General features: G+C 35.3%; 2 protein-coding genes across 2 annotated transcripts in view; one reads left to right on the forward strand and one right to left on the reverse strand.

Moving 5' to 3' along the window:
- Nucleotides 1–16921, forward strand: part of LOC307131743 (uncharacterized protein) — a 676237-nt gene that overhangs the window by 55198 nt on the left and 604118 nt on the right. The gene's annotated exons all lie outside the window — the stretch shown is intronic.
- plekhg7 (pleckstrin homology domain containing, family G (with RhoGef domain) member 7) overlaps nt 312–16921 on the reverse strand; it is a 26633-nt gene continuing 10023 nt past the window's right edge. The window contains exons 4-17 of the mRNA XM_079824747.1: nt 16435–16553; nt 15676–15716; nt 15254–15349; nt 14617–14763; nt 14351–14446; nt 14123–14224; nt 13196–13309; nt 10085–10259; nt 5150–5265; nt 4641–4728; nt 4466–4545; nt 2278–2431; nt 1992–2089; nt 312–1189 (exon numbers count right to left, since the gene is read on the reverse strand). Of these exons, the coding sequence (XP_079680873.1) occupies nt 1079–1189; nt 1992–2089; nt 2278–2431; nt 4466–4545; nt 4641–4728; nt 5150–5265; nt 10085–10259; nt 13196–13309; nt 14123–14224; nt 14351–14446; nt 14617–14763; nt 15254–15349; nt 15676–15716; nt 16435–16553 (1537 nt within the window). The 3' untranslated portion in view covers nt 312–1078. The remainder of the gene's footprint in view (nt 1190–1991; nt 2090–2277; nt 2432–4465; nt 4546–4640; nt 4729–5149; nt 5266–10084; nt 10260–13195; nt 13310–14122; nt 14225–14350; nt 14447–14616; nt 14764–15253; nt 15350–15675; nt 15717–16434; nt 16554–16921) is intronic.

A 16921-nucleotide genomic window follows, 5' to 3' on the forward strand; every position in this document is an offset into this window, starting at 1 on the left:
AAGCGAGTGTGTCAGAAGTGTAAAGTGCCTCAGCACCACCTTGTGTACGGGAGCTCCATCATCTACTGAATGTGCACGTTCACTCTGCGCATCGCCAGTGGAAATCGTTTGGGTGTGAACACTCAAGACGCGCCAAAAAACGTCACGAAAAACGCTGGCGATAAGCGCGCGCGATATTCCTCCCGGTGTGTACAGGCCTTTAAGGTGTTGTCTGTACGCAAAAAACACGAAGGAAAAACTTTTCAGTTTTTAGTACATTGTTGTTGTGTAAACATACCTATAGTTAACACTGGTAAATGAAATACTTTGTTCACGATGTATAAAAACATTAACAATATTTTATTTTTCATGGTCAAACATGGAAATTATTTCCAACACAATGTAGAGCATAATATTGTTTTAAAGAACATTTTAATTTATACAAATGTGAACAACTGCTAACTTACAAACACTGTATTGCAATCTACAGGGGTTCTTTAGCTAAGCATTTAACTTTCCCCACAATACAACATCCATGTGACACACATTCAGCATCTTTATTTGTAAAAGGAACATGCAATATTGTTCATTCTCAAAAAAAAAGGGAATTGAAAAACTGTTCCTCTTGTGGAACTTCAAACTGCTCCGGGTCACCACAGTTACAGCTGTGCTTTATATCCTTTTTTAGCACATAAAAAGAGAATAAATTAACGTTTTGTGGAAATGTTGCTTTAAAATCAACCCCAACTGTCAAATAATGTTGTTCCAAACCTCTATGACTTTCTTTCTGGGATGTAAAAGGAGATGTTTAGCACAATGTGAGCCATATGGAGGACTTTCATAATACTTCCAAGATGATTTCTGTCCTTTTAAGAGCTTGACAGCCTCGGTTCCCATTGTACTGTGTTCGGTTAAACGTCTGTTCCACACAATGGGAGGAAGTCACAAAGGTTTGGAACGACACCAGGGCGAGTAATTGATGACGGAATTTTCATTTCAGGCGGAACTTCTCCTTGAAAAGAAAATGAGATGCATTCTGCATTGCAGTGGTCTTTTGGCACTCTGGAGGAGGAGGTTCTACAGAAAGTCTCTGTATAAATTAGATCTGTGAAGACTCCAGATAAAGAACAGAGTTCTTGACCCGCGGCTGCTGACAGTCCTGCTTCAGCAGAGAATTGGTGGCGTCCTCAATCACAGACACCCATGCTTTCTGAAACATACATAACATAGAGACTGAATATGTATTTTGTTGCACGATTTGAGTTAAAAGCTAAAATACCGTAAGATTTAATTGCCAATTTTAAATAACCATGGCCATTTTTGCTGCATTTATTTGAACAAAAACATAGTAATATTGTTAAGTATTATTACAATTTAAAATAACCATGTTCTATTGTAATGTATTTTAAAATGTAATTTATTTCTGTGATGGCAAAGCTGAATTTTTAGCAGCCATTACTTCAGTCTTCAATATGGTTGCTAAGTGAACTGACTTTTCTTAAAGGGATAGTTCACCCCAAAAATTGTACATTTTGTCACCACTTACCCTCAAGTTGTTCCAAACCTGTATGAGTTCCTTTCTTCTGTTGAACACAAAATATTTTAAAGAATGTTGGTGACCAGAGAGTTTACGGTAGCCATTGACTTCCATAGTAAGAAAGAAAAATATGGAAGTCAATGGGTGCCGTCAACTGTCTGGTTACCAACATTCTTTAAAATATTTTCTTTTGTGTTCAGCAGAAGAAAGAAACTCGCAGGTTTGGAACAACTTAAGGGTGAGGTAATGGTTTGGGTGAACTATCCCTTTAAATAGACTTTGGTTCTTTGGTTCTAAGAAATCATCAGCTAAGAACATTCAATGTAATGTCACGTAAATATGACATTAATATTGAGTAACCTGATGATGTTTGGCATGTCAGCACTGGTTGAGCTTGTGAATTTGGGGTGTTGGGTGGAAATCAAAGCCTGGGTCTGTTGAAATCCAACATAAATAAGCAGGATCTGCTATTCACCTTCATAGATTCAGTCTGGGCTTGTAGAATGAAGACTCCAATGCATTGCTGGTAACGATTCTGGTGCATTATTATGAATGAATTGGGAAGACCTGACGCTGAAACATTCAAAGACAACAATGAACACTCTTTCAGTGTTTGTATCTACATCATTAACAGTGCTGATCACATGGATTCATCCTCAATGGAAAGTCTGCATTGCTAGGGGATTACATAACTGCACTAAATAACTCCAACACGACATTAATCCAAAGAATGTGTAATGGTATGTGTGTGTCGTCAACACCTGTGGCATTGAACTGGTCTATGTTCTTTAACTGCAGGCGGTCCAGAGAGATGGGCTGGTCCAAGACAGTGAAGCTACAGCCCTCCTGCAATAAGAGCTCAAGCTCTTGGCCCGCAGCCGGACGCAGGGGATTCGACTCCACTATGCCAGACTTCTACAATACAAAAAACACACAAGCCTGTGATAATAGTTGTTTAAAAGGTTGACCATTCTCACATTGACGAATGTAAACTTGTGCTTAAAGTCAACATACAAATCATTTGTAACCCATTTTACTTCTGTTTTGTGATGCATTTCCAAGTGAAACTAAATATTTAAAGTTAAATAAATGTAGGATGGAATTGCACTTGTATCCATCCACTTTTTTTTTACTGGTAATTGATTGGATTGTGAAAAGTGGCCTTTTCACACCAGACACAGATGCTGCATTATTTAAATATACATTAATGTTAATTGATATTAAATTTGAATTAAAATCAAGCAATATATGGTCAATGACATGACATGTATTTTTTGTGTCGGAATTCATTATTTTCCTAAAAAAAATATATATAAATACATGTCACATATCACATGTATCTACAATATTTCCTTTATAAGATACTCTTTAAAAAAAAATTAAATTCAATTGACTTTTTGAGTTTCAAAAACCTAAAATGTCAGGTGGTGCGACCAGCAAATTTACATTTAAAAGTATCAATTCCCACTCCAATTCCAAAAAGAAGTAAGAAATGTAAATGTAAACGATTATCTAATGTATACAAATAATAATAATAATAAAACATAAAACTCCTTGTGGAAAATTGTGTTCTGAACACATAGAAAAGTGTCAGTTTATATGAATTGGACTAAATTGGACTAAAAGGGCAATAAATAGAAAAGGGAAAGGGAATTTACCATGTGATATGCATTTTACAATTTATTTTAAATGAATATGTTCGCACCACCTGACATTTTCTGGGTGGTAAAATCAGAAATCTTGTTTAGTAATGAATTAATGCTGTCTTAAAAGCTGTAAAACCAATTTGAATCAACACCATACATTTTTTGGACATAAAAATACATTTGAAAACTTTTGCTTAAAATTATTATTTTTTTATCTTAAAAAAAATATATTCTTTTTCTTATTTGTCATTAACCCATAGTCTTACCAACTATTGGTAAGATTTTAGAAAGTTTAAAATGTATTACATTTATAATTAAACTATATTATTAATCATCTTTTTCATTAAAAGGCTTTTTTACACAAAAAAATAACTCAAGGGAATTGTACACTAGTACTGTTCAAAGTTTGGGTCTTTTTAAAATGTTTTTTAAAGAAGTCTTATGCTCACCAAGACTGCATTATTTGAACAAAAATACAGCAATATTGTGGAATTTAATTACAATTTAAAATAACTATTTTCTACCTTAATATATTTTAAAATGTAATTTATTCCTGTGACGTCAAAGCAGTCATTACTCCAGTCTTCAGTGTCACATGATCCTTCAGAAATCATTCTAATATGCTGATTTGCTGCTCAGGAAACGTTTCTTCTTATTATAAAAGTTGAAAACAGTCATGCTGGTTAATATAAAGTTTTCTTCGGATACTTTGCAGAATAGAAAGTTGAAAATATCTATAAATAATTTTTATGTAACAAAGTCTTTACTGACAGTTTTGATCAATTGCTGAGTAAAAATATTAATTTCTTTTAAAGATAAAAAATTACTAACCCCCAACATTTGAACGGTAGGGTATTTAAAAAGAAATGTTTTGATTTCATGTTGAATTTTCAACATTTTAGGGCTGTAAAATGTATATTAACTTGCAAAATGAGCTTTTAATTTTTTTTGTATCATGGTGAATCATATAAAACTCATATAAAAAATAAAATACATTCAATACATCAATATATTCAACATTTAATCTCCATTTACAGTAGTCAGAACAGTACTATGTATGATCTGTCACAATCCACTGATCTCTTTTCAACCTTAGCGCGTGAAAGGCAGTAATGACTTGAATCAATAATCACTCCCAGACAGAATAAACAAATCCATTTACACATTACAGTCACACGCTCGCCCACGTCACCGATGCTCTGATTTATGTCAATAGAGGCAGGGCTGCTAGGCCTTTTACAGTAATAACACCAAACAACGATCACACTTTCCTTGAATCTTTATATACAACCTGAAAAATCACCTTTTTGCTCCGCTTGATCTTCGTGATTAGAAGGAATTCGTCAAAAAGAAATAGGTAGACCTCGTGCAACTTTGTATTTTCTATGAGCAAAAGAATAAATAATGTAAGTTCACATTACACAACCATCCTAAATGCATACGTGGATCAATGAGAAAAACTGCTTCAGCCATCTAACCTATACGTGTGAGCTTCCCATCGTGTAGAAGACTACGGTGAGACACCAGGTTCTCCAGGGTTACAGCTTTTAGCAAGTGCTTCAGATTCTGTGAAGGATTAAACATGCGCCGTTAAATCTCTATGAATACAGTTCGAATTAAGCTAAAATGAACATTATTAAAGGCATAATATGTAAGATTTTTGGATTAAAATACAATGTTATATATTTTGACTTGTACTTGCATTGTACCAAATGTTTCCAGCAATGTTTAAATCCAATGTCGCCCGTCAATGACGTGTTCTTTATTTACCACGAATAACATGCTTGTACCATGCCTCAGAGACACTATTTTGTCAAGTGTCTAACGTAACATAATAAGAAAGAACTTTATTTGTAGTGACAGTAATACCGCATTTTCCCCACCATACAATATATTTTAAAATTAAGTGCATGACATTCAGCAACACAAGTCATCCAGTCAACTTACATACTGTGCCTTTATAATGTGTGTTTACAGAGACACAGACCTCAGGAACATGCGACCTCTTGTCTCGCTCCCACACAGGAAGCCACACTAGAGACTCCTTCAGCTGCTTCACCTTCTGGTAGTTGTCCAACCACTTTACTTTCCCTTCAAGATCATCTGCACAGAGACAGAGAGAGAGAAATTTGGGTGGGTAACTTATTGTATAATCAGCCCACACAAAGGTGGTTGGCTATGAAAGGTTCAGTGCGTTAATCCACACCTCCCCAAACAAACATTACTGCTTTTGTACAACCACAGATCCTGTTTTTGGTTATTCAGTTGGAGACAATCGACTTTATTTAAATTTGAGATTCTTCCTATTACGTTCCAAGTAAAGACTCTTTCATCAACAATGACAAACATTCATGTTGTTTGAACCCCACACCCATCAGACAACTGAAAGTCACCAGGAAGAGTTATATACACACACCCTTTTATCGGTTAAACGCTGTCATAAAGTGTTGAAATGAGCTGCTGCCATCTTGGAATGTTTTGGATTAAGAAATCTGCTTTGTATAGAAGATGAGCCTATTATTCATTTCATGCCTGTTTAGCCATAAATTAGCGCTGGAGCAGGTCAACAAGTCAAATGCAATCATTACCATCACAACAAACATGGCAGAGAAAATATAACAGCCAATTTTATGGAAGCTTGTTTCTGCCAAGGAATAAAAAGCAAAAGGTAACTTACAATTCAGATTTTTTTGATCCACGCAATTGCGAGTTTATATTTCCCAATTCTCCGAAAAAAGTCAGAAGTGTGAGTTATAAACTCGTAACTGCAAAATCAAGTCATGAAATTTATGGAAGCTTGTTTCTGTCACATAGCAACTTTTTATCTCACAATTCTGACTTTTTTCTCACGAGTTCTCACAATTCTGAGAAAAAAAGTCAGAATTGTGAGATAAAAAATACAAAATAAAGTAAGAATTGCGAAATATAAACTCGCAATTGCAAAAAAGCCAGAATTGTGAGTTTATATCTTGCAATTCTGACTTTATTTCTTGCAATTCCAAATGAACAACACACAAATATGTGTCATAAAGCCCTAATTGTGAGATATAAACACAATTACAAGAAAAAAGTCAGAAGTATGTTATAAACTCACAACGGCAAAAAAAGTCAGAAGTGAGTTTATATCTTGCAATTTCGAGTTAACAACTCACAAATGCGTGTCAAAGTCCGAATTGTGAGATATAAACTCACAATTCTGAGAAAAAACTAAGAATTGTGAGATATAAACACAATTACAAGAAAAAAAGACAAAAGTGTGAGTTATAAACACAAAATAAAGTAAGAATTGCGAAATATAAACTCGCAATTGCACAAAAGCCAGATTTGCGAGTTTATATCTTGCAATTCTGACTTTATTTCTTGCAATTTCGAATTAATATCTCACAATTGCGAGTCATAAAATCAGAATTGCGAGATATAAACTCACAATTCTGAGAAAAATCTAAGAATTGTGAGATATAAACACAATTACAAGAAAAAAGGACAAAAGTGTGAGTTATAAACACAAAATAAAGTAAGAATTGCGAAGTATAAACTCGCAATTGCAAAAAAGCCAGAATTGCGAGCTTATATCTTGCAATTCTGACTTTATTTCTTGCAATTCCAAATGAACAACACACAAATATGTGTCATAAAGCCCTAACTGTGAGATATGAACACAATCACAAGAAAAAAGTCAGAAGTATGTTATAAACTCACAACGGCAAAAAAAGTCAGAAGTGAGTTTATATCTTGCAATTCTGAGTTAACAACTCACAAATGCGTGTCATAAAATCAGAATTGCAAGATATAAACTCACAATTCTGAGAAAAAACAAAGAATTGTGAGATATAAACACAATTACAAGAAAAAAGGACAAAAGTGTGAGTTATAAACACAAAATAAAGTAAGAATTGCGAAATATAAACTCGCAATTGCAAAAAAGCCAGAATTGCGAGTTTATATCTTGCAATTCTGACTTTATTTCTTGCAATTCCAAATGAACAACACACAAATATGTCATAAAGCCTTAACTGTGAGATATAAACACAATCACAAGAAAAAAGTCAGAAGTATATTATAAATTTGCAACGGCAAAAAACGTCAGGAGTTTATATCGTGCAATTACGAGTTAACAACTCACAAATGCGTGTCATAAAGTCCGAATTGAGAGATATAAACTCACAATTCTGAGAAAAAACGAAGAATTGTGAGATATAAACACAATTACAAGAAAAAAAGACAAAAGTGTGAGTTATAAACACAAAATAAAGTAAGAATTGCGAAATATAAACTCGCAATTGCAAAAAAAAGCCAGAATTGCGAGTTTATATCTTGCAATTCTGATTTTATTTCTTGCAATTCCAAATGAACAACTCACAAATATGTGTCATAAAGCCCTAACTGTGAGATATAAACACAATTACAAGAAAAAAGTCAGAAGTATGTTATAAACTCGCAACTGCAAAAAACGTCAGAAGTGAGTTTATATCTTGCAATTCCGAGTTAACAACTCACAAATGCGTGTCATAAAGTCCGAATTGTGAGATATAAACTCACAATTCTGAGAAAAAAGAAGAATTGTGAGATATAAACACAATTACAAGAAAAAAAGACAAAAGTGTGAGTTATAAACACAAAATAAAGTAAGAATTGCGAAATATAAACTCGCAATTGCAAAAAAAAAGCCAGAATTGCGAGTTTATATCTTGCAATTCTGATTTTATTTCTTGCAATTCCAAATGAACAACTCACAAATATGTGTCATAAAGCCCTAACTGTGAGATATAAACACAATCACAAGAAAAAAGTCAGAAGTATGTTATAAACTCACAACGGCAAAAAAAGTCAGAAGTGTGAGTTTATATCTTGCAATTCCGAGTTAACAACTCACAAATGCTTGTCATAAAGTCCGAATTGTGAGATATAAACTCACAATTCTGAGAAAAAAACGAAGAATTGTGAGATATAAACACAATTACAAGAAAAAAAGACAAAAGTGTGAGTTATAAACACAAAATAATTATATAACAATTCTGAGAAAAAAACGAAGAATTCTGAGATATAAACACAATTACAAGAAAAAAGGACAAAAGTGTGAGTTATAAACACAAAATAAAGTAAGAATTGCGAAATATAAACTCAAAGCCAGAATTGCGAGTTTATATCTTGCAATTCTGACTTTATTTCTTGCAATTCCAAATGAACAACTCACAAATATGTGTCATAAAGCCCTAATTGTGAGATATAAACACAATTACAAGAAAAAAGTCAGAAGTATGTTATAAACTTGCAACGGCAAAAAACGTCAGAAGTGTGAGTTTATATCTTGCAATTACGAGTTAACAACTCACAAATGCGTGTCATAAAGTCCGAAATGTGAGATATAAACTCACAATTCTGAGAAAAAAAACGAAGAATTGTGAGATATAAACACAATTACAAGAAAAAAGACAAAAGTGTGAGTTATAAACACAAAATAAAGTAAGAATTGCAAAATATATCTCGCAATTGCAAAAAAGCCAGAATTGGGAGTTTATATCTTGCAATTCTGACTTTATTTCTTGTTATTTCGAGTTTATATCTCACAATTGCGAGTCATAAAATCAGAATTGTGAGATAAAAAGTTGCAATGTGACACAAACAAGCTTCCATAAATTTCATGATGCTTTTTTGTGTTGAACTGCATTTTTTTATTGAAAGTTAAATGAATATCATCACACATAGTCAGTTAGTGTGTTATATCTTTCAAAATAAGATATTTTGTCTTTTAAAATGACTTAATATAGGAACAGACTTTGTTGTGTGTCAATAGCAAAATCTTGTATCTCTACCACATGGTCATTACCATCATAATGGCATTTTTGATTAACAAGTTCGTCTTAGTAAATTATATATTTTAATAAATAATTATATATTTAATAAATATTGAATGTAATTTTGTGAACAACGTATTAAAAAAATATTCAAATACAAATATTTTAACAGATGAAAGGGCAAACAAGAATGCATGAACACACAGATGGTGTATTAATCTCAAACAGGGTACTTGGATTTTATGTAATGGTAATGGTTAAGTAATGGATTTATGACAGGGTGTGTAATGCTTCAGAGAAGATTACTGGGCTCTCACACGACACGTTAATTCAAATGCACTGACACGTTTTTATGGCCAACTAAAACATGGCATACTTTCAACAGTTTTGAGTCACATCTTCCAAGCAAAAATAGCTCTGTCTTTCATACTGATTTTGCAACTGTCACTCTGCATATCTTTTTCTCACAGTGGCCGTCACTACACACCTCACAAACAGGAAAAGTCACCTGCCGCGGCTTCTAATTGCTGGTTTGACATCAAAGTATCTTCATATGAGAAAAAAATCAGCGTAACTGTAGAATGTGACAACTTTCAAGTATTACTTTTAAAATTATTTTAAGCAATATATATTTTTAATAATATTTTTATTTTATGAATGCTCACTTCCTTTCACTCATCGTAAAAGTTCACATAAAAGTTAAAACATTCAATTATTTTTATGCTATAAATTATAATTTTGTGATGCCTAAATTCACTTGTAGCATTTAAAATATTTTTTTTGTATTATTATTTTGTGTTTTATTTTTAATTTATTCAGACAAAATAATATAAAATATTAATTTCACTTAAAGTTCATTTTTAAAAACACTAAATTAACAAAACTTCTAAATGTAATATTTAGCAAATCTCTAAATTTTCATAATTGTTGATCACTTTTAGTATTTAAAACGACATATTTTAGTTTCAAACTACTTGTTTTATTTGTAATTTATTTAAATTTTAACGTCCGTCATTTATCAGTTATCAGCCATAACATGAAAATAATGATCTACTTATTGGTTTTGGGATGAATTTTCATATTTTGCATCCGTACTTTCAACTGTCACAATAACGCCATTGACTTACAGATGGCTCTGTCAACAAGATCCACGATGCTCTGTATGGTGTTCTCCTCAGCCTCCGAGCAACTCCTTTTCCCGATGTTCTTCAACAGCAGAGGGTACCGTGTAAACCTCTGCAGAGGAATGACCAGCAGATCCTTCAACTGCAGCCGACGACACTGCTCGTTACGTTCACACCACTGGATGAGAGAAAAAGTGAAGGATGGGAAGAAAGATGTAGCATTAAAGTGCCCATATCATGCAGTTTTAAAGGCTCCTACTAGTTTTCTAATAATATACATTGCAGCATCACCTCTTTTCTCACAGTGCCTGAGACGGTTCGATAAAAGATTCGGTCTATCTAAAACCTTCTCTTCCAAGAGTCTACTCTGCTCTGATTGGTCATATGGCCCTGTCTACTGTCCAAGGCTTCCTCAGTGCTTGTATACACAGTGATAAGAACAGTAACAAAAGTGTCGGTTTTACCATATAAATTCATCCTTTGGAAGTGCACGCAGAGTGGATTTGCTTTGGAGCACAGAAAACAGCGTCTCTTGACAAGTTGACATGTCAACAACATGAACCAAACTCTTCCAGGTTTACTACTACAGTGTTTGAGGGCGGGTCAAAGTAGATGTTGTTGTGTCAGACAAACATCGATAGGTTCATGCAGGAAGTAAGACTGGAATTACTGACAACTCATTTCAGGCAAATCGAGTCTTTCTTTTTGGAGACAATACAGGGAGTGCAGAATTATTAGGCACGTTGATTTTCTGATCATATTTTTTTTCCTGGCACATTTGACCAATTCCAAACCACAGTAATCCTAATAACTACTATTGATTTAGTATTTAATAATGTATAAGTGATATATAATTGTTCATGAAGGCTGGAAATGAAAATCACCTTATATTCAGGTGTGCAGAATTATTAGGCATGTTTTCTTTTACAGATAAATTGAGCCAAAAAAGAGATTTAACTCAGACTGAAAAGTCAAAAAGTATTAAATGCCCATGAGAAGGATGCAATACTAATGCAATACTAGACATTGCAGTTAAGGCATGACCATTGGACAGTGAAATGCTCGTTGGGTCAGCAGGATCTGACAAAAACATGTGGCGGAGAAAAGACACCTGTTAACTGCAAAAGAATTAAGAATTAAGGTGAAGAATTAAGGGTGAAACCATCAGGAACCCTTTAGTCTCCAGCGCCACCATTTTCCAAAGCTGCAACCTACCTGGAGTCTCCAGAAGTGCAAGGTGTCAGGATCTCAGAGACTTCAGTTAGGTAAAGAATCCTAAAAAATGACCCCCACTAGATAAGAATCACAAGCTGAAGTGTTGTAAAATACATGAAGAAGGTTTTTTTATAGGCTTTATGGACAGATAGGTTGAGAGTGACTCTTGAAGGACCAGCACCACATCCTCTTGCACCACTGTTTGAAGAATTCATCTTCCAGAATCTGGCAGTACGTTTTGGGAGTTCATTTTTAGTCCATCTCTGCAAAACGGACTTCAGGATGGACTAAAATGAACTCCCAAAACTATCACTTATACATTATTAAATACTAAATCAATAGTAGTTATTAGGATTACTGTGGTTTGGAATTGGTCAAATGTGCCAGGAAAAAAAATATGATCAGAAAATCAACGTGCCTAATAATTCTGCACTCCCTGTAACTCTGTGTAGCGTACTGTGACCTTTGAAGCTTTGCGGACCTTTTACATTCATTAACAGCTCTATTACACAACACATGAAAGGTAATAGCGGCACTTTTTTAATAATACTGTAGCCTACTTCTTGTCATGAATTTAATCCTGTCAACTGACAAATCATATCCCTTGTGTGCAACTGAGTGGAAAAGCAAGAAGTGACAGGGCAAAATTGATGTGGAGATACAGCTTAAAGGGATAGTTCATCCAAAAATGCAAATTTGCTGTTAATTTACTCACCCTCGAGTCATCCAAGATGTGTGACTTTTTTTCTTCAGTAGAGCAGTCAAGAAGATTTTTAGCTAAAACCGTGGTCCTGGATTCATATAATGGAAGTCAATTGGTGCCGTCATTTTGAGATTCAAACAAACATATGCAGACAAAATAAAATGAATCTTGTAATGAATCGTGAATAGTGATGACGATTTCAAAACACGGCATCATGAAGCTTCGAAGCGTCATGAATCAGTGAGTCGAATCATGATTCGGATCGCGTGTCAAGCCGCCAAACTGCTGAAATTTGGCGATCCAAACTGCTGAATCGACTCACTGATTCATAACGCTTCGAAGCTTCATGATGCCGTGTTTTCAAATCGTCATCACTATATAAGTCGTTATTTAGGGTTTTTCACTTCACTCCATAAAGTTATTGTAGAACCACTGTAGTGAGATGGACTTTGTAACGACGTCTTTAGTACCTTTAAAGGGTCTAGAGAGTGAGCCGTGCATTGTGCCAATGGAGGCCTTTCAGAGCCATCAGATTTCAACTAAAATATCTTCATTTGTGTTCCGAAGATGAACGGAGGTCTTACAGGTGTCGAACGACATGAGGGTAAGTAATTAATGACAGAATTTTCATTTTTGGGTGAACTAACCCTTTAACAAGTGAAACGATAAATCTTGGCAAGAAACTGAACATTATTTACAATATTTTGACATATGCGCGGGAGCGACCTCACACATGAGCTGATGCTGTTTGTTTACTATAGAGAGGGATGGTGTGTATTAATTTTGTTTTGTCCAAATATGTTTTTTTGAATCTCAAAGTGACTTCCATTATATGAATCACAGAGGACCATGGTTTCAGCTAAAAATCTGCTCTACTGAAGAAAAAAAGTCAACTACATCTTGGATGGCCTGAGGGCGAGTAAATTAACAGCAAATGTATTTTTGGGTGAACTATCCCTTTAAGTATACAACAGTGAACAATACCTGACGAGAGCTGATGATGTAAGAGAGGGAAAGTAGCTGAGTCAACCGCTTTTTCACAAGCGACCTGGTCAATATGTTTCTTGTGTGAGAAGCAACGGATCTCTGACAACCACCTTGCAGTGGCCTTAACATTTGCCCTATTCCCTAGATCTTGTCAGTATATTGAGACCAAGCCCTGATTTACCATATCAAATCTTGCCTGCCACGGTTACCTTCACGAAAGAGCCAAAGTCCTCCCTGAGCTTCAGGCTGTCCAGATAAAAGATGGCCGTACTGTAATTCAGGCAGTACTTCTGTAGACAATGGCAAATGCTCTCACCAAACGCCTGTAAAGTCAACAGTCAATATGGGGGAGTGATCAGAAGAGAACAATAGAGGAAAAAGTGCTGTTATCTTTCAGCAAATAGGGAACAAAAGTTTAGTGGCGTTCAGTTTTTTGGTTTTCTAAAACAATCATTTGCTAAATGTCTAACATAATAATACATTATGTAAGCACAACATAGCTCAGGGGTTAGATCTCATGTGGGTGTTTGGGCAGTTATACATTATGTTTAAAGGTCACTGACCATGACTTTCCATTTCTATGAGTATTTTTTTTTTTGATTGTATGAGTATTCTACATTGATAAAGATTACGGTTAACATTTTCAGTAACTCAGTTTAGGGTCCAATTCTCACTACGAACTAGTTGCTTATTAGCATGCATATTACTAGGATATTGGCTGTTTATTAGTACTTATGAAGCACATATTAATGCCTTATTCTGCAAGACCATATTCTACATCCCTTAATTCTACTCAATACTTAAACTTAACAACTACCTTACTAACTATTAAAATTTGTAGTTAATAGTGAGAATTGGACCCTAAACTAAAGTGTGACCACAATTTCTACTTCAAATATATGCTGTTCTTTGAACTTTAAATTTATCAAAAAATTCTGTTTCCCCCCCCCCACAAAAACATCAGCATATTAGAATGATTTCTGAAGGATCATGTGACACTGAAGACTGGAGTAATGATGCTGAAAATTCAGCTTTGCAGAATAATTCACAGTATTATTGTTTTAACTGTATTTTTGATTTCAAAAACACCTTTCAACACATACACTCACACACACACATATAGTATGGTATCCTACCTTTCTAAGGAGATCATGAAGCGATTGAGTACTACTGCTGTCTGGATTGGTCCACATCTCCTTAATGACACGCAAGAGACTAGTAAGAAAACCAAAGCTAACCTGAAATACAATAAGAAACAAAAGAGAAGTGAGAACAATATTTTATATTATAAACCAGACTAGTCAAAAAACTGCAGGTGTTACATTTCCAGTTACATTTTCCCACCAAACTCATTGAAGTCTTACCAGACAGAGCTCATTGAGATTGGCAAAGAGCCTCCAGGAGTCAATGTCCTGTAGACACTCTCTCATCTGTATGTCTGTTAGTGTGGTCAAAAACACCTATATGGAGAACAAAGGCAAGCACATATGAGCTCTATTCTTACAGAGTGGCAAAATGGTTGGTTGGCACCAAACTATTTGTGTTAGATACGTAGGTAGTTCGCTAAACTGTATTTGTATTTGTCTCTTTCACATGTCATTCCATAATTCTGAAGGCACCATGTTCACACCTCTTTTAAAACCATAAGCTGATCAAGGAAGTAGACACATTCACTGGTGAAAAGCTCCCAAATGGCCTCCTGTTTTCGGTAGACTTTTGGATTCTCTGCTGCTTCCAGCTCAGAGCGACCTCTCAAAAAGTCCTCCAAAGACATATCCTGAAAAAGGAGAGAGAAATTTGACTCCTTAAATCAAAACACTACAGGAAATTTCAATTTCATGCAGAAATATAGATAAAAAGTCAGAATTGCAAGATATAGTCTCAATTGGGACTTTTTTCCTCAGAATTGCAAGATATAAAGTCACAATTTCGACTTATAAAGTCAAAATTGCAAAAGAGAGTTTTTTTATTCCGCCGCAGAAACAAGCTTCCAAAACTTTCTGATTTATGGAGAGATAAAAGAGAACTCCAAAATCCCCTCTGTAAAAACTTTATCATCCAAAGTTCAGATTTCTGTTCTGTTTTTCTGCATTTAATTAGATAATGCCTCATTTGCATACTTAAACATAACATTTTAAGAATACTTGTCATTCTTATTGTCAGAAAAAAATCAGACTTCTAAGGTGCAATGCATAAAAATGAATGTGCTCTGAAGCTGATCTCAGGTGGTTTTCAACTGATAGCAAGCATCAGTTTTAAACTCTTACCTTATATGTCTGAAAGTCTGTGTCTCTCCATTCCTGGACCTGAGCTTCAGCCAGACACTTGTCAATGTCAGCTACGCTGCAAGTCTTTCCTTTTGTCTGTTGGAAAACACCACTCACATTTATTCAACATCACACTGCCCTGCCCTCAACGGGTCTCTTTGTGTTTGAGCACAAACTGTGGTACAGATTGGATGGCAGGACGTGTTCGAGCTCTGTTAGACATGCAGTTTTGTTGTTGTTTACTGTTAATTGAATTGTGGGTCAGTGAACACTGTGTGCTAGACATCATTCGAATGACACAAAGCATCTGAAAAATGACAACAGAGTATCTGCCACAGAACTGGCACAAGATCAAAACGTCATGGGAGAGATATCTGTATGATGGTATTGAAACATTAAAATACGGGAATATTTGCACTTACGGTGCTGCGCCTCGAGAAGGGCCACTTTAATTTCTTAGTGTCTGTAAAAAAGCAAAAGTAAAATGCTTAACTTTATACAGAATATAAGAGCTAAACATGGTTAAAGTATTGCAATTTGGAAAAAGTTGCTATAAAACTACTTATTCTTTGAGTGCAAATATACACCGATCAGGCATAACATTAGCATATCCTAATATTGTGTTGGCCCCCCTTTTGCTGCCAAAACAGCCCTGACCCGTCGAGGCATGGACTCCACTAGACCGCTGAAGGTGTGCTGTGGCATCTAGCACCAAAAAGTTAGCAGCAGATCCAGTAAGTCCAGTAAGTTGGCCAGTCTTGGCCACACAGGCCAGTCTTCCTTCCCCACGTGCATCAATGAGCCTTGGCCGCCCATGACCCTGTCGCCGGTTCACCACTGTTCCTTTCTTGGACCATTTTCGATAGATATTGACCACTGCAGACCGGGAACACCCCACAAGAGCTGCAGTTTTGGAGATGCTCTGACCCAGTCGTCTAGCCATCACAATTTGGACCTTGTCAAACTTGCTCAAATCCTTACGCTTGCCCATTTTTCCTGCTTTCAACACATCAACTTTGAAGACAAAATGTTCACTTGTTGCCTAATATATCCCACCCACTATCAGGTGCCGAGATGAAGAGATAATCAGTGTTATTCACTTCACCTCATTCACCGTCATAATATTATGCCTGATAGGTGTTAGCAATTCATGAGTCATGATTGACTGAGGCATGACTAACCTGAATAGGCTGATTTATTTAAAATATCAGCAGCGCCATTGGACACAAACAAATCTCCAGGGGAAACATCCAATCCAGGAAGACTCACAACCACGGAGCTCCGCCTCCTCTCCTGAAGCCTGAGAAAAAGCAAAGCAGAAGAGAACAGGTGAGTTCAGAGAACATTCCAGGCCCTGAGGCAGCCAGTCTTTCAAAGTATGCATGATGGATGCGCACTGAAATAATGAAATAATGCTGGTTAACCACAGAGCATAACATTCAACATTTATTTGCTTTGCATTTGTATAACAGCACTTTCTACAAGTTCACCACAAGCTTAGAGGGTAGATTTGCACGTGAATTGCAATTCTGCCAAATCAGTTCAACCTTGATCCAGTCCAGAATAGCACAATAGCTCCTTAGACCTCCGAAAACAATTATTTCACTAAATTAATCAGAGAAGTTTTGATAAACCTTGGCCAATGTGCTGTAGTAATCTCTTTATGCA

Source organism: Gobio gobio (assembly GCF_949357685.1).
Source record: "Gobio gobio genome assembly, chromosome: 9".
NCBI lineage: Eukaryota > Metazoa > Chordata > Actinopteri > Cypriniformes > Gobionidae > Gobio > Gobio gobio.